This window comes from Oncorhynchus kisutch, linkage group LG18 (genome assembly GCF_002021735.2).
Source record: "Oncorhynchus kisutch isolate 150728-3 linkage group LG18, Okis_V2, whole genome shotgun sequence".
Lineage (NCBI taxonomy): Eukaryota > Metazoa > Chordata > Actinopteri > Salmoniformes > Salmonidae > Oncorhynchus > Oncorhynchus kisutch.
The window spans coordinates 60,299,498-60,326,757 of record NC_034191.2 but is presented as its reverse complement, the minus strand read 5'-3'; the positions used below and the strand labels follow the sequence as shown (position 1 = coordinate 60,326,757).

Sequence of the window (27,260 nt, the reverse complement as noted above, 5' to 3'; positions counted from 1 at the left end):
ATGGACTCAGTGCTGCCATCCACCATAGATCCATTCTCAGGTATGCCAACTCTGCTGCTGCTCTGGTAAACTGCTAAGCAACATCTACTGAAATTGTTTTGTAAATAATTGGCCATGCAATACGATGATGTATTGCATGTATGTTACTTTTCAGTGTTTAATGCAGTAATAGTAAAGAGTTTGGATTCGGGCCTTGCAACTACCGTAGCTTTTTACATTGATTCATTATGTATCTCACTCTGTCCCCCTCTCTTGTTCTCTCTCTCTCTCTCTCTCTCTCTCTCCTGTCTCTCTCTCTCTCCTCATACATTCTCCCTTTCCTCCTCTCTCTGTAGATCGCGCGTACATCGCGTGGCTCACTCTGGTGACTCTGGCCTTCAACTACAACACCTGGTTCATGACAGCTCGTCTGTGTTTCCCCTACCACACCCCGGAGTGGATCCCTTACTGGATAACCATGGACCTTGTGGCTGATTTCATCTATCTCATTGACTCAATCTTCTTCCAGGCCCGCAAGCAGTTCGTCAAAGGAGGGGACGTCATTGTAAGTCCCTCAGCTCTCCCTCTTTCTCCAGAGGAAGTAGGGCTCCTACTGTCCTTAAACTATGAGGGCATTTTGTGAGTGTTACAGTTTGAACACTTATGAATATGAAAAATAAAATGGCCAAGATGACAATTCCAGCTCAATTTAAGCATACCTGCATTACATACGTTTTGCAGCAGGGTATAAATGTCAGTCTTCTCCCATAGTCCAATGACATCTCATAATTATATGTTAATACGGTGTTTAGAAAGACCAGATAGACTTCCCCACACAGGTAGACCCTTTCAGTGTTCCGGTATTCAAAATGAGACTTGTGTGCAGTGGACTGGCAGTAGTTGTGTAAACAGGTTTTCTACATTAACTTTGCTAAGGTAGATGTGATTTCATCTTTTTAATGTTCTGTCTTTCAGAAAGACAGGATTATAACCAAAGCGTACTACAGAAACTCTGAGAGATTTAAGGTACTTCAAAGATGTAATTGTTTGTTATATAAACTGCAGATCATTTTTCATGGCTTTAACACAAACATCTAACATTTATGTATTTGATTAAAACATGTTTTTTTCTGTATGTTTTTAAGGCAGGGGCTTCAGAATTACCACCTACTGTAACTTATTTGTCTCTTTTCTCAGATGGACATGATAGCAATGGCACCCATAGACTTGCTATGCTTCCATTTCGGGTACAAATCCATCTTCAGATTCAATCGAATGATAAAGGTAAAGCATTGTCTGTTATGGTCAACTTATGCAAACTCATCTTATGCTGAAACAAGCATGACTCAACTGTTAACACTGATTCTACTGTTTTATGTTTGCTACTTTTTGATTTTATTTGACAATTTAACTATTTAAAATGCTTAAAATGTACAACCCCGCAACAGATACATATACCAAATCCATTCGAGGATAAAACACAATAACGTAAAAAGACTTTCATTGCGGTCCTCTTTTTTTATGCTACTTTTGGGGTGTTGATTTTGAGGTCTTCTTTAGGTGGACACATTCTTTGAGTTCAGTGATCGTCTGGAGAGCCTCATGTCCAAGGCCTACATTTGGAGGTATGTCACTAACTTTACAACTTAAGTATGCCTATGTTTTGCCTAGAATCAATCCTTTATACTGTACCAACTCCAAATATGATGAAATCCGACATGACTGTCAATCAAACAACCAATCAATCAAATACAGTACATTTCTATATTCATTTTTACAGCAACATTTACAGTACCAGTCAAAAGTTTACACACAACTATCCATTCAAGGGTTTATCTTTGTCTTTACTATTTTCTACATTGTAGAATAATAGTGAAGACATCAAAACTATGAAATAACACATATGGAATCGTGTAGTAACCAAAAAAGTGTTAAAACAAATCTAAATATATTTTATATTTGAGATTCTTCAAAGTAGCCACCCTTTTGCCTTGATGGCAGCTCTGCACACTCTTGGAATTCTCTCAACCAGCATCATGAGGTAGTCACCTGGAATGCATTTCAATTAACATGTGTGGCTCTTCAAGTGCAGTCGCAAAAACCATCAAGCGCTATGATGAAACTGGCTCTCATGAGGACCGCCATAGGAAAGGAAGACCCAGAGTTACCTCTACTACAGAGGATACGTTCATTAGAGTTAACTGCACCTCAGATTGCAGCCCAAATAAATGCTTCAGAGTTCAAGAAACACACACATCTCAACATCCACTGTTCAGAGGAGATTGCGTGAATCAGGCCTTCATGGTCGAATTGCCAAGAAACACATGCAATGGACATTAGACTGGTGGAAATCTGTCCCTTGGTCTGATGAGTCAACATTTTTGGTTCCAACTGCCGTGTATTTTTGAGACGCAGAGTTGGTGAATGGATGATCTCCGCATGTGTGGTTCTCACCGTGAAGCATGGAGGAGGAGGTGTGATGGTGTGGGGGTGCTTTGCTGGTGACACTGTCAGTGATTTATTTAGAATTCAAAGCACACTTAACCAGCATGGCTTCCACAGCATTCTGCAGCGATACACCATCGCATCTGGTTTGCGCTTAGTGGGATTATCATTTGTTTTTCAACAGGACAAGGACCCAACACACCTCTAAGCTGTGTAAGGGCTATTTTTCCAAGAAGGAGAGTGATGGAGTGCTGCATCAGCTGACCTGGCCTCCACAATCACCCAACCTCGACCCAATTGAGATGGTTTGGGATGAGTTGGACCGCGGAGTGAAGGAAAAGCAGTCAACAACTGCTCAGCATATGTGGGTACTCCTTCAAGACATTGGAAAAACATTCCTCATGAAGCCGGTTGAGAGAATGCCTAGAGTGTGCAAAGCTGTCATCAAGGCAAAGGGAAAAACTAAAATATAACATACACTACCGTTCAAAAGTTTGGGGTCACTTAGAAATGTCCTTGTTTTTGAAAGAAAAGCATTTTTTTGTCCATTCAAAATGTATCAGAAATACAGTGTAGACATTGTTAAAGTTGTAATCAGCACAACAGTTTTCAGCTGTGCTAACATTATTTATTTATTAATGATCAATAAGCCTTTTAAAATGATCTACTTGGATTAGCTAACAACATGCCGTTGGAACAAAGGAGTGATGGTTGCTGATAATGGGCCTCTGTACACCTATATAGATATTTCATAAAAAATCAGCCGCTTCCAGCTACAGTACAGTACAATAGTCATTTACAACATTAACAATGTCTACACTGTATTTCTGATAAATTTGATGTTATTTAAAATGGACTGTGATAACATGCGTCTTGGTGAGAGGTGTAGGAGTCAGGCGCAGGAGAGAGCAGGGATGTCTGAGAAGCGTGTTTAATAATAGAGTCCAGCAATACAAAAACGGCACAGACCAAAAACTACGCTCTCGAATAATCAGAAAACTCGTGCAAACGCACGGAGGAACAAACACATTTCCGACACTTTACATACACGTGCGTAATAGCGAAAAAACAACAAACATCAAATACAATCGAGCGCAATGCACACAAGTCTAATCCTGCACGAATTACGGCAGGTAACAGGTGCCCTATATACCCACAGAAATCAAAGCAATGAAAACCAGGTGTGAAAAGGAACACAGACAAAACAACCAGAAAACCCCCCCCCCCGACGCGCGGCTCCCGCAGCGCGACGACGCCGGCCTCGAGGACGACCCGGAGGACGAGGCGCAGGGCGATCCGGATGGAGGCGGTGAAACTCCCTTAGCATAGGTGGATCCAGTACGTCCTCCACCGGCACCCAGCATCTCTCCTCCGGACCGTACCCCTCCCAGTCCACGAGGTACTGAAGACCCCCCACCCGACGCCTCGAGTCCAGTATGGACCGAAATGCATACGCCGGCGCCCCCCCGATGTCCAGGGGGTGCGGAGGGACCTCCCGCACCTCATCTTCTTGAAGCGGACCAGCCACCACCGGCCTGAGGAGAGACACATGAAACGAGGGGTTAATACGGTAATACGGGGGGAGCTGTAACCTATAACACACCTCGTTTATTCTCATCAGGACTTTGAATGGCCCCACAAACCGCGGACCCAGCTTCCGGCAGGGCAGGTGGAGGGGCAGGTTTCGGGTCGAGAGCCAGACCCGGTCCCCCGGTGTGTACACCGGGGCCTCGCTGCGGTGGCGGTCGGCACTGGCCTTCTGCCGCCCTTCGGCCCGTTTAAGGTACCCGTGGGCGGCCTCCCAGGTTTCCCTTGAGCGTTTCACCCAATCGTCCACCGCAGGAGCCTCGGTCTGGCTCTGATGCCATGGTACCAGGACCAGCTGATAGCCCAACACACATTGGAAGGGCGACAGGTTCGTAGAGGAGTGGGGGAGTGAGTTCTGGGCCATCTCCGCCCAGGGGATGTACTTCGCCCACTCCACTGGCCGGTCCTATACGACCGCAGAAACCTACCCACATCCTGGTTCACGCTTTCCACCTGCCCATTACTCTCGGGGTGAAACCCAGAGGTCAGGCTGACCGAGACCCCCAAACGTTCCATGAACGCCTTCCACACCCTGGACGTGAACTGGGGACCCCGATCAGAAATAATATCCTCAGGCACCCCGTAGTGCCGGAAGACGTGAGTAAACAGGGCCTCCGCCATCTGTAGGGCCGTAGGGAGACCGGGCAAAGGGAGGAGACGACAGGACTTAGAAAACCGAAACACAACGACAAGGATCGTGGTGTTGCCCTGTGACGGTGGCAGATCGGTCAAGAAGTCAACCGACAGGTGTGACCAAGGCCGCTGTGGAACGGGAAGGGGTTGTAACTTTCCTCTGGGCAGGTGCCTAGGAGCCTTGCACTGAGCGCACACTGAGCAGGAGGACACAAACCCTCACATCCTTGGCTAAAGTGGGCCACCAGTACTTCCCACTAAGACATCGCACCGTCCTCCCGATCCCCTGGTGACCAGAGGAGGGGGATGTGTGAGCCCACCAAATTAACCTGTCTCTAACCACCAGCGGAACATACACCCGTCCCTCTGGACACAGTGGTGGAGTTGGCTCAACACGCGATGCTCGCTCAATGTCTGCGTCCACCTCCCACCTCACAGGTGCCACTAGACAAGAAGCCGCGAGGATGGGCGCAGGATCAATGGCCCGCTCCTCCGTATCATATAGTCGGGACAGTGCGTCTGCCTTAGTGTTCTGGGAGCCTGGTCTATAGGAGATGGTAAACCTAAATCGGGTGAAAAACATGGCCCACCTTGCCTGACGAGGGTTCAGTCTCCTCGCTGCCCGAATGTACTCTAGATTACGGTGGTCAGTCCAGATGAGGAAAGGGTGTTGGGCCCTCTCAAGCCAATGTCTCCACACCTTCAGGGCTCTGACAACAGCTAGCAGCTCCCGATCCCCCACGTCATAGTTTCGCTCCGCCGGGCTGAGCTTCCGAGAAAAGAAAGCACAGGGGCGGAGCTTCGGTGGCACACCCGAGCGCTGGGAGAGTACGGCTCCAACCCCAGCCTCGGATGCGTCCACCTCCACTATAAATGCCAAAGAGGGGTCCGGATGCGCCAGCACGGGAGCCGAGGTAAAAAGAGCCTTCAGGCGACCAAAAGCCCTGTCCGCCTCAGCCGACCATCCCAGACGCGTCGGCCCCCCCTTCAGCAGTGACGTAATGGGCGCAGCCACCTGCCCAAAACCCCGGATAAACCTCCGGTAGTAGTTGGCAAACCGTAAGAACCGCTGCACCTCCTTTACCGTGGTTGGAGTCGGCCAATTACGCACGGCTGCAATGCGGTCATCCTCCATCACCAACCCCGATGTGGAACTAAACGCCGTCTTCCACTCATCTCCCTTCCGGATACGCACCAAGTTATATGCACTCCTGAGATCCAGTTTTGTGAAAAACCGTGCTCCGTGAAATGACTCAATCGCCGTGGCAATGAGAGGTAGCGGGTAACTATACCCCACTGTGATGGAATTTAGACCTCTATAGTCAATGCACGGACGCAGACCACCCTCCTTCTTCTTCACAAAAAGAAACTCGAGGAGGCAGGTGAGATGGAGGGCCGAATGAACCCCTGCCCCAGAGATTCCGATATGTATGTCTCCATAGCCACCGTCTCCTCCTGTGACAGGGGATACACTTGACTCCTGGGAAGTGCAGCACCTACCAGGAGATTTATCGCACAATCCCCTCGTCAATGAGGTGGTAATTGGGTCGCCTTCTTTTTACAGAAGGCGATAGCCAAATCGGCATATTCTGAGGGAATGTGCACGGTGGAGACTTGGTCTGGACTCTCCACCGTTGTAGCACCGATGGAAACTCCTACACACCTGCCTGAGCACTCCTCCGACCACCCCTGTAGAGCCCTCTGTTGCCACGAAATCCTGGGGTTGTGACGGGCCAACCAGGGGATCCCCAACACCACCGGAAACGCAGGAGAATCAATGAGGAAGAGACTAATTCTCTCCTCATGACCCTCCTGTGTCACCATACCCAGTGGAGCCGTGGCCTCCCTGACTAGCCCTGACCCTAATGGTCGGCTATCTAAGGCGTGCACTGGGAAGGGTTTGTCCAGCTGAATAAGGGGAATCCCTAACCTGTTCGCTAAACCGCGGTCAATAAAATTCCCCGCCGCGCCTGAATCTACTAGCGCCTTATGCCGGGAAAGAGGGGAAAATTCAGGAAAAACAATCCATACATACATGTGACCAACAGGGGGCTCTGGGTGAGCCTGGTGCCGACTCACCTGAGGTGTCCGGGCAGTGCTCGGCCTGGCGTCTCGACTCCCGGGGGGACCACCCCAGCACCGGTCAGCAGTGTGCCCTCTGCGACCACAGCTGGCACAGGAAAGGCCCCCTCCTCCGGTCGCCCTCGCTGTAGCACCTCCCAGCTCCATGGGTGTTGGAGTGGTGGAGCTGGGAGATGGAACTGACAGAGCCCGGTCTGGACGTCCGCGGGTCGCCAGCAAGTTGTCCAACCGAATGGACATGTCAATCAATTGGTCCAAGGACAGGGTGGTGTCTCTACAGGCCAGCTCCCTACGGACGTCCTCACGCAAACTACAGCTATAGTGATCGATCAAGGCCCTGTCGTTCCATCCCGCGCCAGCGGCCAAGGTCCGGAACTCTAGAGCAAAGTCCTGAGCACTCCTCCTCTCCTGCCTCAGATGGAACAGCCGTTCACCCGCCGCTCGACCCTCAGGTGGGTGATCGAACACGGCCCGAAAGCGGCGGGTGAACTCTGGGTAGTGGTCCCTTCGCCGAGTCAGGATCGTTCCATACCGCGTTGGCCCACTCCAGGGCTTTACCTGCGAGGCAGGAGACGAGGGCGTTCACGCTCTCACCCCCCGAAGGAGCCGGACGAACGGTCGCCAGGTATAGGTCCATCTGGAGTAAGAAGCCCTGGCACCCGGCCGCCGTCCCATCAAACTCCCTCGGGAGGGCGAGTCGAATCCCACTGTGCTCAGGCAATGAAGGAGAGGGTAGTGGTACTGGTTGTGGTGTGGCTGATAACGGTGTGGGAAGGCCACCTCTCTCCCATCTCTCCATCATCGCCATCACCTGATCCATGGCGGTCCCCAGTCGGTGTAACACTGCCGTGTGGTGTTGAACTCGCTCCTCCACGGACCCTGGGAGTGCGTCCGCTCCTGCTGACTCCATAATTATATTGGTGCAGGATTCTGTGATAACATGCGTCTTGGTGAGAGGTGTAGGAGTCAGGCGCAGGAGAGAGCAGTGATGTCTGAGAAGCGTGTTTAATAATAGAGTCCAGCAATACAAAAAAGGCACAGACCAAAACCCCAAAACTACGCTCTCGAATAATCAGAAAACTCGTGCAAACGCACGGAGGAACGACACTTTACATACACGTGCGTAATAGCGAAAAAACAACAAACATCAAATACAATCGAGCGCAATGCACACAAATCTAATCCTGCACGAATTACGGCAGGTAACAGGTGCCCTATATACCCACAGAAATCAAAGCAATGAAAACCAGGTGTGAAAAGGAACACAGACAAAACAACCAGAAAAAGAAAAAGGGATCGGTAGCGGCTAGTAGACCGGCGACGCCGAGCGCCGCCCGAACAGGGAGAGGAGTTACCTTCGGTAGAATTCGTGACACGGACAGAAAATGTTAATTTCTTTCAAAAACATTTCTAAGTGACCTCAAACTGTTGAATGGTGGTGTATATTTTCATTTGTTTAACCCCATTTTGGTTACTACATGATACCATACGTGTTCATAGTTGAAGTCTTCACTGTTATTCTACAATGTAAAAATAGTAAAATAAAGAAAAACCCTTGAATGAGTCTGTGTGTTCTAACTTTTGACTAGTACTGTATCTTGAAGTGCTATACCCTTGCTTGCTGTGTTACAAGAGTGGTCCGCACCATTGGCTACCTGCTCTTCATGCTCCACCTCAACGCCTGCGCCTACTACGTGGCCTCGGCCTACCAGGGCATCGGCAAGACCACATGGGTCTACACTGGCAAAGGCAGCGCGTATGTACATTACACCAACTCAATTGTATATCTCCCGTTGTCAGTGCACACCTATGCAGAGCTCAAGTTATTGTTCAATTTTAGTTACTGCATGACCGTATATCCTGTATAACATTAGTCATTTGCAACTTGTTCATTTGTCATGTACTTGTGCACTGTATATCCATGTCAATATTGTAAGGAAGTACTGTTCTAAAGCCATGCATGTTACATGTAGTTGATTATATATATACATAATTTAGACATACAGGACTATGTATACATTTGTTCTCTATTTGGACTGCCTTATGTGTTTGTTTTTAGTTACCTGAGCAGTTTCTTCTATGCGGAGAAATCCCTGCTGATGATCGCAGAGTTGCCATTTCCCGACACCTTATTCGGACAGTTGTTTCAGATGGCCAACTATTTTTTCGGCGCCTTCTTTTTGTCCATCTTTCTTGGCCAGGTAGTCCTCTAAGTGTGCTTGATTTTTGTCACATTTTTGTCTTTTATTTTGTTTTGGTGTTTGACAATTTCCTTTTTTCTACCATTCTTGATTTTTTTTGGTGCAGTTTTTCTCTTCAAAAAAATGATTTCCCCCCCAAAACAATTTGAACACTTTTCCCATCTCAGGTCATAACCTTTGATCCAGTGCCAGGGAGGTCAAAAACACACAACCAAATGACCTAGCTACTGCGGAGCAGAGAGACTAGCACCCCTCCTAACGCCACCCCCTCTCCACACACAGATACCTGTCTAATACCCCACTCCTCTCTACAGGTACTTGCGTTGTTACTATTACGCAGTCCGCAGTCTGATCAACATCGGTGGTCTTCCAGAGCCCCACACAGTCTTTGAGATTACCTTTCAGTTGTCAAACTTTTTCGTGGGTGTCTTCGTGTTCTCCAGTTTGATTGGACAGGTAACAGGAAGAAACATAGTCAGATAGATCTCCCATTGGCTTTCCCATCTAGGATCTAGAGCGCCTATTGACATAATCAAAGCCCCCCATTACCCCGATTCATCTGGAAACCTTAACCTTAGCAGTGTTTCTTACATTACAACCTAGTCTCTGTCTTTGTCATAGCCATAGCATAGATGTCGTAGAGAATAACTGGGTGGGCGGTTCTCTTTCAATTATTAGTTCCAATATCTCACATGTGGAATTTACCTGAATCCCAACAGCAGGTTTTTCAGTTCTCATCTTCTGTGTTGGGTGACTTTACCGAAAGGAATGTTTTCGCTTCGGGTAAGAATTTGCTTTTCTACTTTTTCTTCCCTTTGTCTCCTGTAGTACAGGGCAAGCTACTGAGACTTGGCTAGCTTAGCTGCAAGGCTTAGCTAACCTGGCTAGCTCGCTGCAAGTCTAGCTAGCTTTTTTTAGGTCGAGAGACATGCTTTTGTTCGTCGCAAGTCCAACAAAGCGCTAGCTTCCTTTGGCTAACATTGTGCTAACTAGCTAAGTTGCTAGCACATGAGGTGAATGGAATGGTAGCTACGTTCACATTGTTAAATGATTAGCTTTCTTCGGCTAGTACTGTGCTAACTAGCCAGGCTATTAGCCCACGTGGTGAACGCTAGTTTAGTTTCACTTTATTCTCGGATTAGCTGTTTTTTTGGCACCATGGAGCCTGCCAGGCCCGGCCACTTCCCCAGCACATCTATGTCCATGCAGTTTAACCATATCATGCTGTCTGCCTGGGTCCTGAACCCATGGGGGTGGCAGTGCAGAGAGGGACTGGAACGACGGGAGGAAACTCCCCTCTCGAACTGTTCCAGGCAAGCAACTCCTCTCATCCATCCCAGCTTGTGTGACGGAAGCCAAACGTAACCGACAAGTTCCAAACCTGACTTTTTGCCAACTGGTGGTCGAGCCCTCACTGGTCAACCACCTCAACCCCAGTGCCTCGTCACTGAAAGGCACTTCTTTCTGTGGTAAGATGGACAAATTTTTCGCATTTATCTGCCAAAAAGTTTACGTGTTCTGTACAAGCATTGAAAGTTTTTCCTTACTGCTTGCCTACCAATCCGATATGATGCTGGAGATGCATAATCTTTTAGCAAGTCTAACCCAGACTTTTGGGATGAGATCTGTGTCGTCACAGACCTCTCCCTCAGATCCTCCAGAGGCACCATTCAAGGCTGTGGCTGTGCCATGAGCCTTGCAGTGGTGGGGTGGAGAGCCTTGTGGCTCAACTTGTCCAGCCTGTTGGACAAAGCGAAAGCACATTTCCTTGACCCTCCTGTCAAGCCATCCCACAGACCTGGGAACTGTGGCTACCCGGCCTACCCTCCCCGAGCCAAGGCTTCACGGCAGGGAGAGGGCAATTAGCTGAATCCCCCAGCAACGCAGCAGAGACCAAACCCACAATTCTGGTCCCCGAACTGGGGTTGACAGTGGGGAAAATCAAGGACCCACCCAGCTGATTTTTCCCTATATGGGGGAAGGGGTACACCCCGTGCAGCAGAGAGGGGCAGCCAGCAGTTCACCTCTGTGCTCCTGGAACCCATGTCCTTGCATTCGCTCTCAAGGAAGACGAGCGGAATCCACTCTACCTCTGAATGCCCTCTCTGACACGACTCCCCCCCCCCTCGACTCTCGTTCAAGCAGCTGGGGCAGGACAACAAATTGGCAGTCGCGACCAACCACTGTCCCTATGTTCCATTGTGTCAACACTGCCCTTGTCAATAAAAAAGTATCTGCTGTATCCAGGTGTCATACCAAGGACACAGAGCAAAAATTGTGAGAGTCTACTGATCTGTGGGCTACTCGCCACAAGAGCAGGGCACTGGCGCGCAGCCCTGGGTCTGGTCCATGGTGACAAAGGGGTACAGACTGCAGTGTTGTGTCTTTGGCATCATTAAACTGAATACTTATTTATCAAATAACTCTGTAATTATTATTACGCGATAAAACTGATTAATCATGTAACTGTAATTACCTCGGAAGTCGGGGCACCAAGGAAAATATTCAGATTATAAAGTTATAATTTTCCTTATATAACTTTCAGATATTAATATCTGATCACTTAGTCTTCTGATTAATTAATTCTTCTTTACCTCATGTTAGTCTCATTCCAAACGTCGTAAATTGTTGGTTATCTGCACAAACCCTGTCTTCACTATGAGTCATCCATACATCAATTTTCTTAAATCATTTATTTACTAACTAAGTAATTCACAGAAATGCATAAACAAACAGTAGATAGTTACAAGGAAATGATAACGGAGTTTCCCTAGTAGGCTAAACCGGCATCGCGGCTTGGTGTACAAAAGGGAAGTGGGGGTCAACTGAGATGAGACACTGGAAAGTTGATAATTATAACAATTAAAATGCTAATCCTTTGCACATGAACGCTCACTGATTCGGGAACAATTGCAATCAATATATATATTTACTTTCAGTGTGTCGTCGGGATCTCTGTTGAAAAGTATGTTTCTGTTGGAGAGTTTGTCCGCTCTCTCTCTCTCTCTCTCTCTCTCTCTCTCTCTCTCTCTCTCTCTCTGTCGTGGTTAGAATGGATAGTTCAGAGTGACATTCATTCATGTCGTTATAGAATAGATGTTTCGGCGGTTGTCGGTCTTCGCGTTCAATGATACCGAATTCCTAGCTGCAGACTAGTAATTAATATCAAATACTTGTTCTTATTCTGTCGGTATCGATAGTCTAAGAGTTTAACCACGTGGTATAGTTAAAAGATTCAGCCATCTACTCAAACCTTAGGTTTATGGTCTCCTCTCAAACCTTGGCCCTCTCATTATCGAGGTAAGCTGGCCTGCAACCTTTGTCCTCTCGTAAATTGAGAGAAACATGGTCTGTTGAGAAATTCTCAAGGTTGGGGTTTTATTCGGAAGAGCAGAAAGGGGCCTGTCCCAGGACACCAGACCATAACTGTGGGCGGTCCTCTGATTTAGTTCAACTCCAAAGGGAATTTGAGTTTCCTTCATCAAACAGTCCAAAATCATATTACACAATTTCACAAACAGTATCATCCTCACTCATTCATCTTATACAACAATTAGATGTAAGCCTCATATCTGAGGCTATTGTATAAACAGCGTTATGGTAATGTGGTCGTATTGTCTCCCATGAGTTTCACAAAATTGTACCAAACGGACCAGTTCGTAGCTGGATTCTTCACCGATCTTTTATACCTTCTCCAGAACATAAATGTTGTTCGGACCTCAAGTTCTGTGAGGTGGAAGAAATTATTTTGTTCTCTCTATGAAAACTCACTCTCTCTCTATACTGTGGCCATGAGGAGATAATCTCCTCCAGGAATTTACAACCTGAGGTCGCAGCAGCCTAAGTGTAGGAGACAGAGAGAGGGGGATTGTGCTCGCTGTACCCAAAGAGGGCAGTGCCATGACAGCAGTTTGCTATGAGACCACCCGTTTTCAACTGCATTTTGCAATCAGTGGTGATTGGCGACTCAGCATGCATACTAGAGCAGGAAATCTCCTGTATATTAAGCAAAGAGGCTATCAGGGCAATATCAGCGGCAGAGAGCCACCTCGGCTTCTACTCCCAGTACTTCCTGCTTCCCAAAAAAGGTGGAGGGGTAAACCACATTCTGGACCTACGGGGCCTCAACAGCTATCTGAAAATGTTCACGTTTCCATATGTTTACATTCAACATTCTGTCTTGGTTCACATCAGTCGACCTGTAGGACACTTATTTTCACATAAGCATCCTGCCAGCACACAGGAGGTTTCTAAGGTTTGCTTTTCAAGGCACAGCCTACAAGTAGCTCCATAAACATTCAGCAACTGTATAGAGGCGGCTCAGTCAGAGTGAGGGAAGAAGGCTCATCCCTCATCTTGGTAGCCCCTAGATGGCCAGGCAAGCTTCGGGTAGCGGAGATCATTCTCCTGCTGTACGACGAGCCCTGGCAACTCCCGTTATGCAGGGATCTTTTGACCCAAGCGAACTGAGAGATTTTCCACCCTCACCCAGACACCATGCCCCGCTGCGCCTGGCCTGTGACAGGTTAAATTTGGATGCGACAGGCCTGCAGCTTGGAGTCATTGAGACTATCCAGAGTGCCAGGGCCCCTTCTACATGACAAGTGGTGCCTTTTTGAGAAGTGGTGTGACCAAAAACAGATCATTCCTTACCAATTCTCTGTATCTAAGGTTTTATGCTTTTTTGCAGTACCTTATTGACAGTGGGAAGGCATTCCCCACTGTTAAGGTCTATCTAGCTGCTATCGCGGCCTGTCATATAGGCTTTAACAATAACAGTGGGAAAACACCGCTCGTTATTGTTTCATGAAGGGGCAGTCCACTTACCTCCAGTATCAAAGCCTTTGCTCCGTCTTTTGGCTATTTCACGGCAGCCTTTTGAGCCGCTGGAAAGCGTTGAGATGAGGCATCTCTCCTTAGGACCGCTTTACTGGTCGCCTTTATGTCCGCAAAGTGAGTGAGTGAGCTGCATGCACTATCAGCTTACTATTCTTGTCTACAGTCTGCCCCAGGCTTTTCCAAGGTTTCTTTGTTGCCCAACCTCGTCTTTATGCCTAAGGTCAGCGACCTTGGCTTTCCACCCGCCACACTTCACTTCTACGGAAGAAGAGCATATCCATCATTTCTGTTCAGTACGTGCATTACGTGTATACTTGGATAGAACAAGAGCTTTGCACAAAAGCGACCAACTCTGTGTCCTGGGCACCTCCTTGCAAGGAGGCCCCTCTCTTGTCAACGGTTATCACATTGGATTGTGGAAGCTATTATATTGGCCTAAAATAGCAAGGGCTTACAGCCTGCAGAGAGTCTGAGGGCTCACTCCAGAGGTATGTTTACCTCTTGGGAACTGTTCAAGGCATCTCCTTACAGGAGATTTGCGATGTGGCTTGTTGGGTATCCCCTCATACTTTTATGAGGTTCTACCAGTTAGACATCATTGTACCTTCTTTGGTGCATATTGTCCTCAGTGTCGTGGCCTTTGAGGGTTGATACGTTGAGACTACCTGGCTTTGGAGAGCATGCTTGCGATACATGAGTTGGCCAAAATCCAACATGTGAGATATGTGGGATTTTTGAAAGAGAACTCAAGGTTACTTTCGTAACCCCGGTTCTCTAATATTATGAGTGAGATATCTCACCGCATTCCCCTACTCGCAAGAGTGTGAGGAAGTTCGGAAGGCTTGAAAATGACTAGAGGGTGGGCGAGTTGCTCCTTATTGTGAGGGGAGGGGCTCACCTCATTTGCCACTCGACCTGTCTATCTCCAACAAATGTGTGCAATTGGTTCTTTGAGCTTCTGATATTCAGGTCAATCCCATATGTGAGATATCTCACTCATTATATCAGAGAACTGGGGTTACGAAAGTAACTCAGTTTCCTGGATACAGATTAAGCCTAGTCCTTGACTAAAAAGCAATCTCACTGGAGAATCGCTGTTGAAGGTGCTGTTTAGTCCACGATTAGACTCAACCTGTTTAAGTGAACAAAAGAAGATGTTTGATGATAGCGTTATTTCCCTGGCCCATAGCCACCTCAGTCTCCGGACTCTGATCTATCCAGACGGATATAGATATAAACTCAGCAAAAAAATAAATGTCCTCTCACTGTCAATTACTTTAATTTTCAGCAAACTTAACATGTGTAAATATTTGTATGAACATAACAAGATTCAACAACTGAGACATAAACTGAACAAGTTCCACAGACATGTGACTAACATAAATGGTATAATGTGTCCCTGAACAGAAGGGGAGTCAAAATCAAAAGTAACGGTCAGTATCTGGTGTGGCCAACAGCTACATTTAGTACTGCAGTGCATCTCCTCCTCATGGACTGCACCAGATTTGCCAGTTCTTGTTACCCCACTTTTCCACCAAGGCACCTGCAAGTTCCCGGACATTTCTGGGGGGAATGGCCCTAGCCCTCACTCTCCGATCCAACAGGTCCCAGACGTGCTCAATGGGATTGAGATCCGGGCTCGTAGCTGGCCATGGAAGAACACTGATATTCTTTTCTTGCAGGAAATCACACACAGAACGAGCAGTATCGCTGGTGGCATTGTCATGCTGGAGGGTCATGTCAGGATGAGCCTGCAGGAAGGGTACCACATGAGGGAGGAGGATGTCTTCCCTGTAACGCACAGCGTTGAGATTGCCTGAAATGACAACAAGCTCAGTCCAATGATGCTGTGACACACCGCCCCAGACCATGACGGACCCTCCACCTCCAAATCGATCCCGCTCCAGAGTACAGGCCTCGGTGTAACGCTCATTCCTTTGACGATGAACGCGAATCCGACCATCACCCCTGGTGAAACAAAATCATGACTCGTCAGTGAAGGGCACTTTTTGCCAGTCCTGTCTGGTCCAGCAATGGTGGGTTTGTGACCATAGGTAACGTCGTTGCCAGTGATGTCTGGTGAGGACCTGCCTTACAACAGGCCTACAAGCCCTCAGTCCAGCCTCTCTCAGCCTATTGAGGACAGTCTGAGCACTGATGGAGGGATTGTGCATTGCTGGTGTAGCTCGTGCAGTTGTTATTGCCATCCCTTAAATGTCCGGCAGGTGTTATGTTCGGTTGTACCGATCCTATGCAGGTGTTGTTACACGTGGTCTGCCACTGCGAGGACGATCAGATGTCCGTCCTGTCTCCCTGTAGTGCTGTCTTAGGCATCTCACAGTACGGACATTGCAATTTATTGCCCTGGCCACTGCAGTCCTCATGCCTCCTTGCAGCATGCCTCAGGCACGTTCACGCAGATGAGTAGGGACCCTGGTCATTTTTCTTTTGGTGTTTTTCAGTCAGTAGAAAGGCCTCTTTAGTGTCCTAAGTTCTCATAACTGTGACCTTAATTGCCTACTGTCTGTAAGCTGTTGTGTCTTAACAACAGTTCCACAGGCGCATGTTCATTAATTGTTTAAGGTTCATTGAACAAGCATGGGAAACAGTGTTAAACCCTTTACAATGAAGATCTGTGAAGTTATTTGGATTTTTACAAATTATCTTTGAAAAACAGGGACGTTTCTTTTTTTGCTGAGTTTAGTAGATTATAAACCTGTAGAAATGCAGGTAAGTAGTCAGGTGGTGGATTGGTAATGAATCAAATATGATTTTATCCTACTGACCAGCCTCACTGACCTATATTTAGCTTGGAATTCCTGTGACATGTTTATTTGATATATTGTAAATGTCACTTATTACATTTGTTACAAGTTGGTGTGTGCGCGCGGGGGTGGGGGTTTGTAAAAAACATATTTACGTGTAATTTTGCTGACAACCAACTTGTAACAAATGGACCTATGAATATAAATTGAACTTGAGCTCAGTTGACTTATGTGTCTAATATGATCCATTCCAGATGAGAGATGTCATTGGGGCAGCCACCACAGGCCAGACCTACTTTCGTTCCTCCATGGACAACACTGTGTATTATATGGTGTCAAATAACATCCCCAAACTGTGCCAGAACAGAATACGCACCTGGTACAACTACACCTGGGACGCCCAGGGCATGCTGGGTAAGAAAACTCTCAGGCTGCGTCTCAAGTGGCACTCTATTCCCTATTTGAGACACAACCTCAATATTTTACTTCAAGCATTAAAGGTAGACTCTACAAAATGACGTTGCCAGGAGCAGCACCAGAAACAGTGAGATGAGCGAGATGCAACACTTCGCTCTCCCACAGTCACACACAGTATCTGTGCATGTGCACGGGTTTGCTTCACACGATGTACAGCGTGGTATAACAGTGGAGAAGTTGAGCCTCGCGCTTCAACACTCTTAGTTGTTCCAGAAATTGACCCACATAGCTGTTTACTTTTTGCATCTACATCATATCGCCAGTCTACCTTTAACAGAGGCTCAGGTCTAAGTGAATAAGAGTTCTGTTCGATAAGACATCCGTAATTACCTGTGTATTTATGGTTCTTCTTGCCTGCCTTTAGATGAGTCTGAGCTGCTGGAGCAGATGCCTCTCGTCATGAGGACAGCCATTGCTGTTGACATCAACCTGGCTACCTTCCAGAAAATTGATCTATTTAAGGTACACACGAAAGCATGTATGCAAGCACACTAGTGGTGCGTGAGTCCGCTATGTGATCAAGTGAAAATCTGAGGCCCTAACCCGACCCTAACCTGCTAATATAGAACATGCGCTATAGGCTACAGTCAGAGACTGCGGAATGATTTTTTGAAAGGGGGTGCAGGATTGTTTTGGTCCTGATTTAGATATGTTTCTGTTTATAATTTCCAATATTTTTTGTAGGCTATTTGTTAGTCAACTTGTCTATAGTTAGATACATGTAGCTTTTCTTTTGACCTTATATGTTGCCCTAGAAGACTAAATAAACCCTTGCTCACCAGAATAATATCAATAATCGATACAATGAATGATTCAATCTAGTTGACATCGATAAAGTTCTCTCTGTCATCTCTGCTTCTTTCGCGGAGCAAAAACGTTTAGGGACCTGCGATAAAATGCAATACATTTTTTTACTGGAAATATTTGCTGTGCAAATTTTCCAAATTACAAATATTTGACCAGTTGTAAGGACATAGAAAGATGTGAAAACGACCCAGCATGTTTCTGGTAATATTTCAGGTTGGATTGGATGCATATTTTATGTGGTTGAAATACTATCAGCTTTTATGATGCTGATAAAGATAGCACCTCTACAGACAGTATCTAACTGCGAGTTCACATTCTCTCAAGATGGTGAAAGAAAGAAATCACTCCACTCCTGTTCCCAAGTCAACATTTACCCTACTTTTGGTGTATCATTTTAATGCAAGACATACTTAGTTCTGCAGTAGTTGATATTAACCTCTAGCGTCGAGCAATCCGTTATCCGGGAGCGTAATCATAGCCTCAAGCTCATTACCAGAAGCAACGTTTCCTATTCATGAAAATCGCAAATGAAATGAAATAAATATATTGAAACACAAGCTTAGCCTTTTGTTAACAACACTGTCATCTCAGATTTTCAAAATATGCTTTAACCAAAGCTACACAAGCATTTGTGTAAGAGTATTGATAGCCTAGCATAGCATTAAGCCATTCAGCAGGCAACATTTTCACAAAAACAAGAAAAGCATTCAAATAAAATCATTTACCTTTGAAGAACTTCGGATGTTTTTAATAACGAGACACTCAATTAGATAGCAAATGTTCATTTTTTCCAAAAATATTATTTGTGTAAGAGAAATAGCTCCGTTTTGTTCATCACGTTTGGCTAAGAAAAAAACCCCGAAAATGCAGTCAACACAACGCCAAACTTTTTTCCAAATTAGCTCCATAATATCGACAGAAACATGGCAAACGTTGTTTAGAATCAATCCTCAAGGTGTTTTTCACAATTCTATTAGATGAAAAATCATTCCTGGCAGTCGGTTTCTCATCCGAGGCAAACGGAAAAATACTGCAGCTGGAGATTACGCAATAATTGCGATGGAGGACACCAAGCGACCACCTGGTAGATGTAGTGTCTTATGGTCAATCTTCCAATGATATGCCCACAAATACGTCCAAATGCTGCAGACACCTTGGGGAAACCGTGGAAAAGGTAAGCTGACTCCTAGCTCCTCCACAGCCATATAAGGAGTCATTGCCATGAGGCGGTTTCAAAAAATGCAGCACTTCCTGATTGTATTTTTATCTGGGTTTTTTCTGTAACATCAGTTCTGTGGCGCTCACAGACAATATCTTTGCAGTTTTGGAAACGTCAGAGTGTTTTCTTTCCAAAGCTGTCAATTATATGCATAGTCAAGTATCTTTTCGTGACAAAATATCTTGTTTAAAACGGGAACGTTTTTCATCCAAAAATTAAAATAGCGCCCCCTATATCCAAGGCTGTGTGAGAGGTTATAGACCTACAGTCAGTGTCCAGATATCAGTTTCCATTTAGCCCATCTGAACAGTAGGCTACGGTTCCCTTGATGTGCCATAGGCCTATTTGAAGCTACCAGCTCTCACAGTCTCACTTCAGAATTAGACATTCATCCATGTTTCTCTCAAATGTTACATTTCAAAGGTGTTCCAAACATCAAATTTCCAACTGTTTAAGGTTAAGTTTAGACATGAACTGAATGTTTAAGGTTAGGGTTAAGTTCAGACATTAACTCCAAATTCTTAAGGTTAGGCATTAACTTTGAATGGTTCAGGTTTGGGATAGGCTTAAAACTCAAATGTAAAAATCTACTTTCTATCGCTGGATTCAAACGTGCAACATTTGGAATCCGAGGCAAATACTTACGCCCATCTGCCATCCCCAATGCCCTAGCAAAACCGGAACCTACTTGAACGTAACAGCTCTCGCTGTTGCCCCTAGTGGCCAGTATCCATGTCATCTCCTGACATACTCCGAAATGGATGTACGTCAAATACTGACTTGTATCACTGGTGACCTGGCTGATTTTAAGTCCCCATCTTGTTATTGTCGATTTTAGATAGCACCTCACAATCATCACAAATAACATAGCAAGCACTTCTATCATCCTCTTTTACCCCTTCACCAAATCTTTCCCAAACATAACTTTTTTGGCCCTCTCTTCTCTTTGTTTTCAACACTCCATTTTGTAGCTTTTCACTTATTGAATTAAACTATGACATTTTCGTTTTTGCCTCTGTGGATTGATATGTATTTTTTCTGCCTGTTCCCAAAAGCATTGGGTGTGTAGTGTATTTGGCTCATGTACAGTACAGTTAGGCCTTAGAACGAGCGCCTCATGTCCACCAGATACATCATACACTTTGCATTCAGTTGGAAGTCATTCATTGTCAATGGAGCAGTCTGCAACGCTATGTTAGGGGTGCCGCAGTGCTATGTTAGGGGTGCCGTGGTGCGTTCTGTGTACCACGTGTTCAATATTTTCAGCTCATTCGTTGCTTTACCATGCGGTGGTACAAACAGAAGTACAAACACTCCAACCAGCTAGCTTTTAGCAAGATGTAAAGCAAAGCACATAGGTCAAGTACTGAAAATGCGGGCCAGCAAAACAAACAAAATACATCTGGTGGACATCAAGCATTAGGCTTACACACTAATGCCAGATAAGCCTATATTCATTAAAGGAAAACCTAAATGTAGCCTATAGACATAAATTGCACAAGAATTATACATTTATGGATTTTTTAAGGTATTGTTTTCTCTTTATTCAAACCGCCCGCCCGCAACCCACCCGCCCTTCATCCATACAATATTTCATGACCCTAAACCCGTGCATCACTAACACGCACCCACACACACACACACACTTACAAAAAAGCACAGACAAACATTACTTAAAGGAAAACTCCACCCAAAAACGATATTTCGGTATTTGTTTCATTAGGCCATTGTTGATATAGGCCCAAAATATTTTGCATGTCAGCGATCAAATTTTCAAGATATATAACTTTCAAAGTACAGAAATACAGCCAGTATGATGCATTTTGCATCATATCTTGAATTTTCCTTTAATCAACCTCACAGAAATGTGTACATGTAATACCTTGTGATGCTTTAGTCTATGATGTTGAATTGTATTTCCTCAGGGTTGTGATAACCAGATGTTGGTAGACATGTTGCTGAGGCTTAAGTCTATTATATATCTACCTGGGGACTTTGTGGTGCAGAAGGTGAGTTTGTGTGTGAGTGTGTTTTATTGACTACCTTCTCTATCTGCTGCTGCGGAAGCACTTCCTTGACCATGTCAAACATAATCCTGTCATCGCTGGAGGTGAAATTACGTAGAGGGAGAGAGGGAGAGAGAGAGATAAACAAAAGGGATGATAGAGAGAGAGAGACACAGTCATTGAATTAGCTGTTTCATGTAGTCTATAAAGGAACTGTTAAATGTGGTCAGCTCACACTATTTCGGGTAATATTGGTAAAGACATGCAGTATACTCAGCTTTTTAAAATCATCTATATGTGTGTATATTTTACCCATAGGGAGATAATGTTAAAAGAAATGTACAGTGCCTTCAGAAAGTATTCATACCCCTTGATTTATTCCACTATTATTGCACACAGAGTGAATCCATGCAACTTACTATGTGACAATTGTCATAACTCTCCTGTGACGATCTGAAGGATCGGGTTACAGGGGGGTCCGCTCTACAGCATGCTCTCTCTCATAGAGGGGGAGAGCGGAAAGTAGACTGTTTTATGGTCGGTCATAAAATATGCTGGCCCTATACTCTGTAGTGTTCGAGGTTGGAATGTAAACTATGGAACACAGAGAGACCCTTGGCCATCAAAAGATTGAATAATGAAACAATGTTTCTATTTTTGAGAATGTGGGAATGGTCCGTGGACACTTAAGGGACAGTCATGTCGAATGTGCTTCATTTGGTGACCTAATGAAGGACAAGAAACACACATAACTGTATCTCTTAAAGTGTACAGTCCCCACGTTGGAATGGCTACACTTCTACAGGCCACGTAGACGATACAGCTGTAGATTTGGCTACAAGGCTGGAAATGGTTAAACTCTGAGACTATCGATCACTACAGAATTTCCTAGACGTGTATAATTACTAGTCTGAAGCGAGAAATTACAGTTGAAGTCGGACGTTTACATGCACTTAGGTCGGAGTCATTATAACTCCTTTTTCAATCACTCCACAAATTTCTTGTTAACAAACTATAGTTTTGGCAAGTCGGTTAGGACAGCTACTTTGTGCATGACACAAGTCATTTTTCCAACAATTGTTTACAGACAGACTATTTCACTTATAATTCACTGTATCACAATTCCAGTGGGTCAGAAGTTTACATACACTAAGTTGACTGTGCCTTGAAACAGCTTGGAACATTCCAGAAAATGATATCATGGCTTTAGAAGCTTCTGATAGGCTAATTGACATCATTTGAGTCAATTGGAGGTGTACCTGTGGATGTATTTCAAGGCCTACCTTCAAACTCAGTGCCTCTTTGCTTGACATAATGGGAAAATCGAAAGAAATCAGCCAAGACCTCAGAATTTTTTTTGTAGACCTACCTTCAAGCAATTTCCAAATGCCTGAAGGTACCACGTTCATCTGTACAAACAATAGTACGCACGTATAAACACCATGGGACCACGCAGCCATCATACCGCTCAGGAAGGAGACTCATTCTGTCTCCTAGAGATGAACGTACTTTGGTGCGAAAAGTTATTATCAATTCCAGAACAACAGCAAAGGACCTTGTGAAGATACTGGAGGAAACAGGTACAAAAGTATCTATATCCACAGTAAAATGAGTCCTGAAAGGGCACTCAGCAAGGAAGAAGCCACAGCTCCAAAACTGCCATAAAAAAAGCCAGACTACGGTTTGCAACTGCACATGGGGACAAAGATAGTACTTTTTGGAGAAATGTCCTCTGGTCTGATGAAACAAAAATATAACTGTTTGGCCATAATGACCATCGTTATGTTTGTAGGAGAAAGGGGGATGCTTGCAAGCCGAAGAACACCATCCCAACCGTGAAGCACGGGGGTGGCAGCATCATGTTGTGGGGGTGCTTTGCTGCAGGAGGGACTGGTGCACTTCACAAAATAGATGGCATCATGAGGGACTAAAATTATGTGGATATATTGAAGTCTTCACTAGCATACTTCCAAAGTTGTGGCAAAATGGCTTAAGGACAACAAAGTCACGGTATTGGAGTGGCCATCACAAAGCCCTGACCTATAGAAAAATGTGTGGGCAGAACTGAAAAAGTGTGTGCGAGCAAGGAGGCCTACAAACCTGACTCAGTTACACCAGCTCTGTCAGGAGGAATGGGCCAAAATTCACCCAACTTATTGTGGGAAGCTTGTGGGAGGCTACCCGAAAAGTTTGATCCAAGTTCAACAATTTAAAGGCAATGCTACCAAATGCTAATTGACTGTATGTAAACTTCTGACCACTGGGAATGTGATTAAATAAATAAATGCTCAAATAAATCATTCTCTCTACTATTATTCTGACATTTCACATTCTTAAAATAAAGTGGTGACCTACTGACCTAAGACATAGATTTTTTACTTGGATTAAATGTCAGGAATTGTGAAAAACAGAGTTTAAATGTATTTGGCTAAGGTGTATGTAAACTTCCGACTTCAACTGTACGTAAGTCTAGTACGAGAATACTGACAACCGTGGAACTATCTATTCTATGCAACGAACAAAGGTAGGCCTGACGTATCCATTATAACAGACACTATCCAGAGCTGCGGAGAAAGCTACAACGACAAAGAACATTGTGACTTCTGGGGAAATTAACCAGAGACTCTCTGATGAACTGACTCTCCAGCAGATGATTCCAACAGAGAAGACAGCAACGGCATACGGGCGTAAATATATACATTGCAATTATTCTCGAAAAAGCAGCCGTTCATGTGCAAAGGATTATCATTTCAATTAATATAATTATAGACTGTGTATAGTGAATCCATTTTGCCTTGCCTGCTCTTTCTCAGTCCCCACCCCCTTCCTTTGTCTACCAAGCCGTCATATCGGCTTCGTCCGCTAGAGACTTTGTCTTTGTATCATGTAGTAGCCCAAATATCTACTGTTTGTTTGTTATGTAATTCTGTGTGATTATTTAGTTAGTTAGTAAATAAATAATAAGCCAATTTGTATATCGCTGATTCATGATTTAGGCTAGGGTTTGTGCAGGTCCCCAAGGGTTTGCGACGTTCAGTAATGAGTACCGATGAGGTAATAATAATTAATTAACAGAAGACTGTAATTGATCAGATTTTAAAATATCTTAAGAGTTATATTCTGTAAATTATAACTCTGTAAATCACCATTTTCCATGGTGCCCCGCCTTCATAGTTAATTAATGTTTGCATGATTATTTCAATCGCGTAATAATTAAACCTAGAGAACTGATTTGATATAAATAAGTCTTCACATTTAATGATTGCCCAGACATGACACAATTTTACTCCTGAACTTATTTAGGCTTGTCATAACGGAGGGGTTGAATGCTTATTGACTCAAAACCATTCCGTTTTTCATTTTTTATTCATTTGTTAAAAATTCCACTTTGACATTATGGGGGTATTGCCAGTGACACAAAATCTAAATGTAATCTATTTTAAATTCAGGCTGTAACACAACAAAATGTGGAAAAAGTCAATCAAGGGGTGTGAATCATTTCTGAAGGCACTGTACATCATGGGGTGTGAATACTTTCTGAAGGCACTGTACATCTATAGCATGACAGTTTTCTGTCTAACTATCTTATCCCGTAGGGCGATATTGGTAAAGAGATGTACATAATCAAGTCTGGAGCAGTACAGGTGGTTGGTGGACCAGATAATTCCATCGTGTTCGTTACACTGAAGGCCGGCTGTGTGTTTGGAGAAATCAGGTACAGAACAGAGCTCTCCTGTGAACATGAAACAATGGGCTGCATCTGAAATGGCACACTATTTCCTACAGTGCACTATTTGACCAGGGCCCATATAATAAGGCTCTGTTAAAAAGTAATCCTCTATGCACTCTAATCAAAAGTAGTGCACTATCGGCCTCCCGGGTGGCGCAGTGGTTAAGGGCGCTGTACTGCAAGTTGTGCACTATGTAGGAAATAGGCTGCCATTTCGGAAGCAGACATGGTGTAGCCTACACCAAGATGCCTTGTTGTCAGTTTATATTATACAATTGGAGTGTTTTTTCTTCAACAGTCTGTTGCAATCGTCTAAAGATGGCGGGAACAGGAGGACAGCTAATGTCAAAGCTCACGGCTTTGCTAACCTGTCCGTCCTGGAAAAGAAGGATCTCTTTGAAATTCTGGTCCACTACCCAATGGCTCAGAAGGTTCTGGCCAGGAAAGGAAAGTAAGCGAGGAGATTGGCTGTATTATTGGTACTGCATTGGATTAGTCCCTAGTTTTAATCTAAGATAATTAGTAGTAGTAGTAGTCTCTTGTAGGGGAAACATTTAAAACGCTAAAGAATACTGTTTCCCTGCTAACCTTTATCAATACAAATATGTATTTGGATAATCCATCTATACGGTAATAGCTCATCAAACTCTATTTATAGTTTATTGAGCTATAGATGGACTATTCAAATAAAATGTTGTCATGTAATAGAGATATACCTGACTCCTTTTTGACTCATTATTTTCCAAGGAAACTGATGAAGGCTAAGGGTCCAGCTGCTGCTAAGGCTGTTGAAGATAAAAAGAAAGGACTGGCGCTGTTCGGGCCCAAACCCCCCACTCCTAAAATGCTGCGTGTCTTTGGGGGCGACAAAGGCTTTTTGGAGAAACTCAAGGTAAGAAACATCCCTTACTCTCATTTTGACCTGTTGTTAACAGCAGGCATGTACCGTATATGTTCAGTTTACAGTTGATAATGTACAAGGCAACTTTATAAATACTGTTAGTGGCTCGAGCTGGTTTGTAATCTACTGTACTGTGTTGTGGTTTTCTTTCTCTTGTAGCATGCCACTCAAAATCATAAAGATTGAGAATATCAAACTGCATCGTTTCTCATATGTATTACTTTTGTGGTGAATTTACAGTGCATTATTGTTCAATCCCCTCTTTACTCACAGCTGAATGAACAGTATGTGAGTGTGTGTACAGAACACTATTTTGAGGGATTCGTGTAAGAGGGATACAACTACCCTCTCGCATACTATCCTTTAGAATTGTTTAATCTTTCAAAAACTTTATTAAGATGTGCAATAATTAAAGAAAAGACAAAGTGGAAAAAATGAATATTTCTAGAAGTATTTTGATCATTTTTCTTTTCATATCAATTATCAATTATATTTCAGGTTTAGAAACGGTTATTTTTTTGACCAATCACGATTTGTATTTGCCAATACACAACTCATGTAGTTTGTGGTGACAGTTATGGATGCAGTGCCAATCAAAGGATTTATTTTTCTGTGTAACGGGTGAGTAACAGTTTAGCTACGAAACAAGCTACTTAAGTGACATTTAATACGATCTGTCTGCTTTGTAAGATACACATTTACCTAAATAAATAAATTCTCATTTACTAACAACTGCATCAGTTCCATAGTATCATATTCTTCTTCATGATCTATTGTGTGTTGTGTTGAATAGTAGTTGAATGTGAAAGCAAGCCAACCATGGAGATCTCAGTCCAATAATCCCCTTATCCAGGGTGGGACATTGAAGTCTTAGCTAGGAAACGGGCGGGACATTGCGATGTTTAATTAAGTAAGTGGTCTCCTCTCTGTATCTGTCCCCAGCTTTAACACACAGTAGCCAGTGAAGCTAAGAATAACCCAAATACTATATTCACTTTAACATAGCTGAGAGTCACAGTGCAATTCATACCTAAGAGTCACAGTGCAATTCTTCTTTTGCTACTTTACTATTGTGTATTAAGAAATGTACCTGAATCTGGTGTTAAACTTATTTGAAGTTTGTTGATCAACTCTTGGACTTCTCTGATTGATCAATTCATTGATTTGAATTCATTGTCAATTATCCAAACCTACTGTCAAGATTGCTGCAGCCATGGACAAGAAACAAAATGGCCTCCTACGGTAGAGTTGCTGCTCATTCAACACCTTTGAGTAGAGTACATTTACCAAACAGTCCAACGTCACAGGAAGAGTGTTGGAGATGTGAAGCAGCCATAGGTGGCAGTGATAGCTGCTCTTTGTTGACCCATCCCATAGGAAGAGTGGAGAAGTGTGAAGAGCAGAGGGGGAGTTCCTATGAAGGAATTAATGGAACTGGAGATTAATTACCTGAGGCAGGCTGTCGCTCCGACTGTCAGGCATTCAGGGTTAGACAGTTGGTTAGACAGAGGAGAGAGTCTAAGGATCAGATCTGTTACCCTGGATAGGCTCGCCGGGTTCTCTGTTGCTCACACTGCCCACTAGCCAAA

General features: G+C 44.5%; 1 protein-coding gene across 1 annotated transcript; it reads left to right on the top strand.

Annotated features, from left to right (window-relative positions):
• On the top strand, positions 1–26,480 carry LOC109909687 (cyclic nucleotide-gated cation channel beta-3-like). Its single transcript, XM_031795293.1, has 14 exons — positions 1–40; positions 336–544; positions 955–1,005; positions 1,177–1,263; positions 1,540–1,604; positions 8,360–8,482; positions 9,242–9,383; positions 16,786–16,945; positions 17,373–17,470; positions 20,960–21,043; positions 24,637–24,755; positions 25,069–25,221; positions 25,518–25,662; positions 25,831–26,480. Exons 1-14 carry the CDS (start codon positions 1–3, stop codon positions 25,855–25,857), a joined length of 1,503 nt encoding a protein of 500 aa, XP_031651153.1. The 3' UTR covers positions 25,858–26,480.
• Positions 26,481–27,260: the final 780 nt, after the last annotated feature.

Excerpts from the sequence above, each read along its gene's own strand:
- LOC109909687 (XM_031795293.1), top strand. The coding sequence starts at position 1 with ATGGACTCAGTGCTGCCATCCACCATAGATCCATTCTCAG. Across the intron at positions 1,264-1,539 it reads GATTCAATCGAATGATAAAG|GTGGACACATTCTTTGAGTT; the intron begins GTAAAGCATTGT and ends GGTCTTCTTTAG. Across the intron at positions 9,384-16,785 it reads TCTCCAGTTTGATTGGACAG|ATGAGAGATGTCATTGGGGC; the intron begins GTAACAGGAAGA and ends GATCCATTCCAG.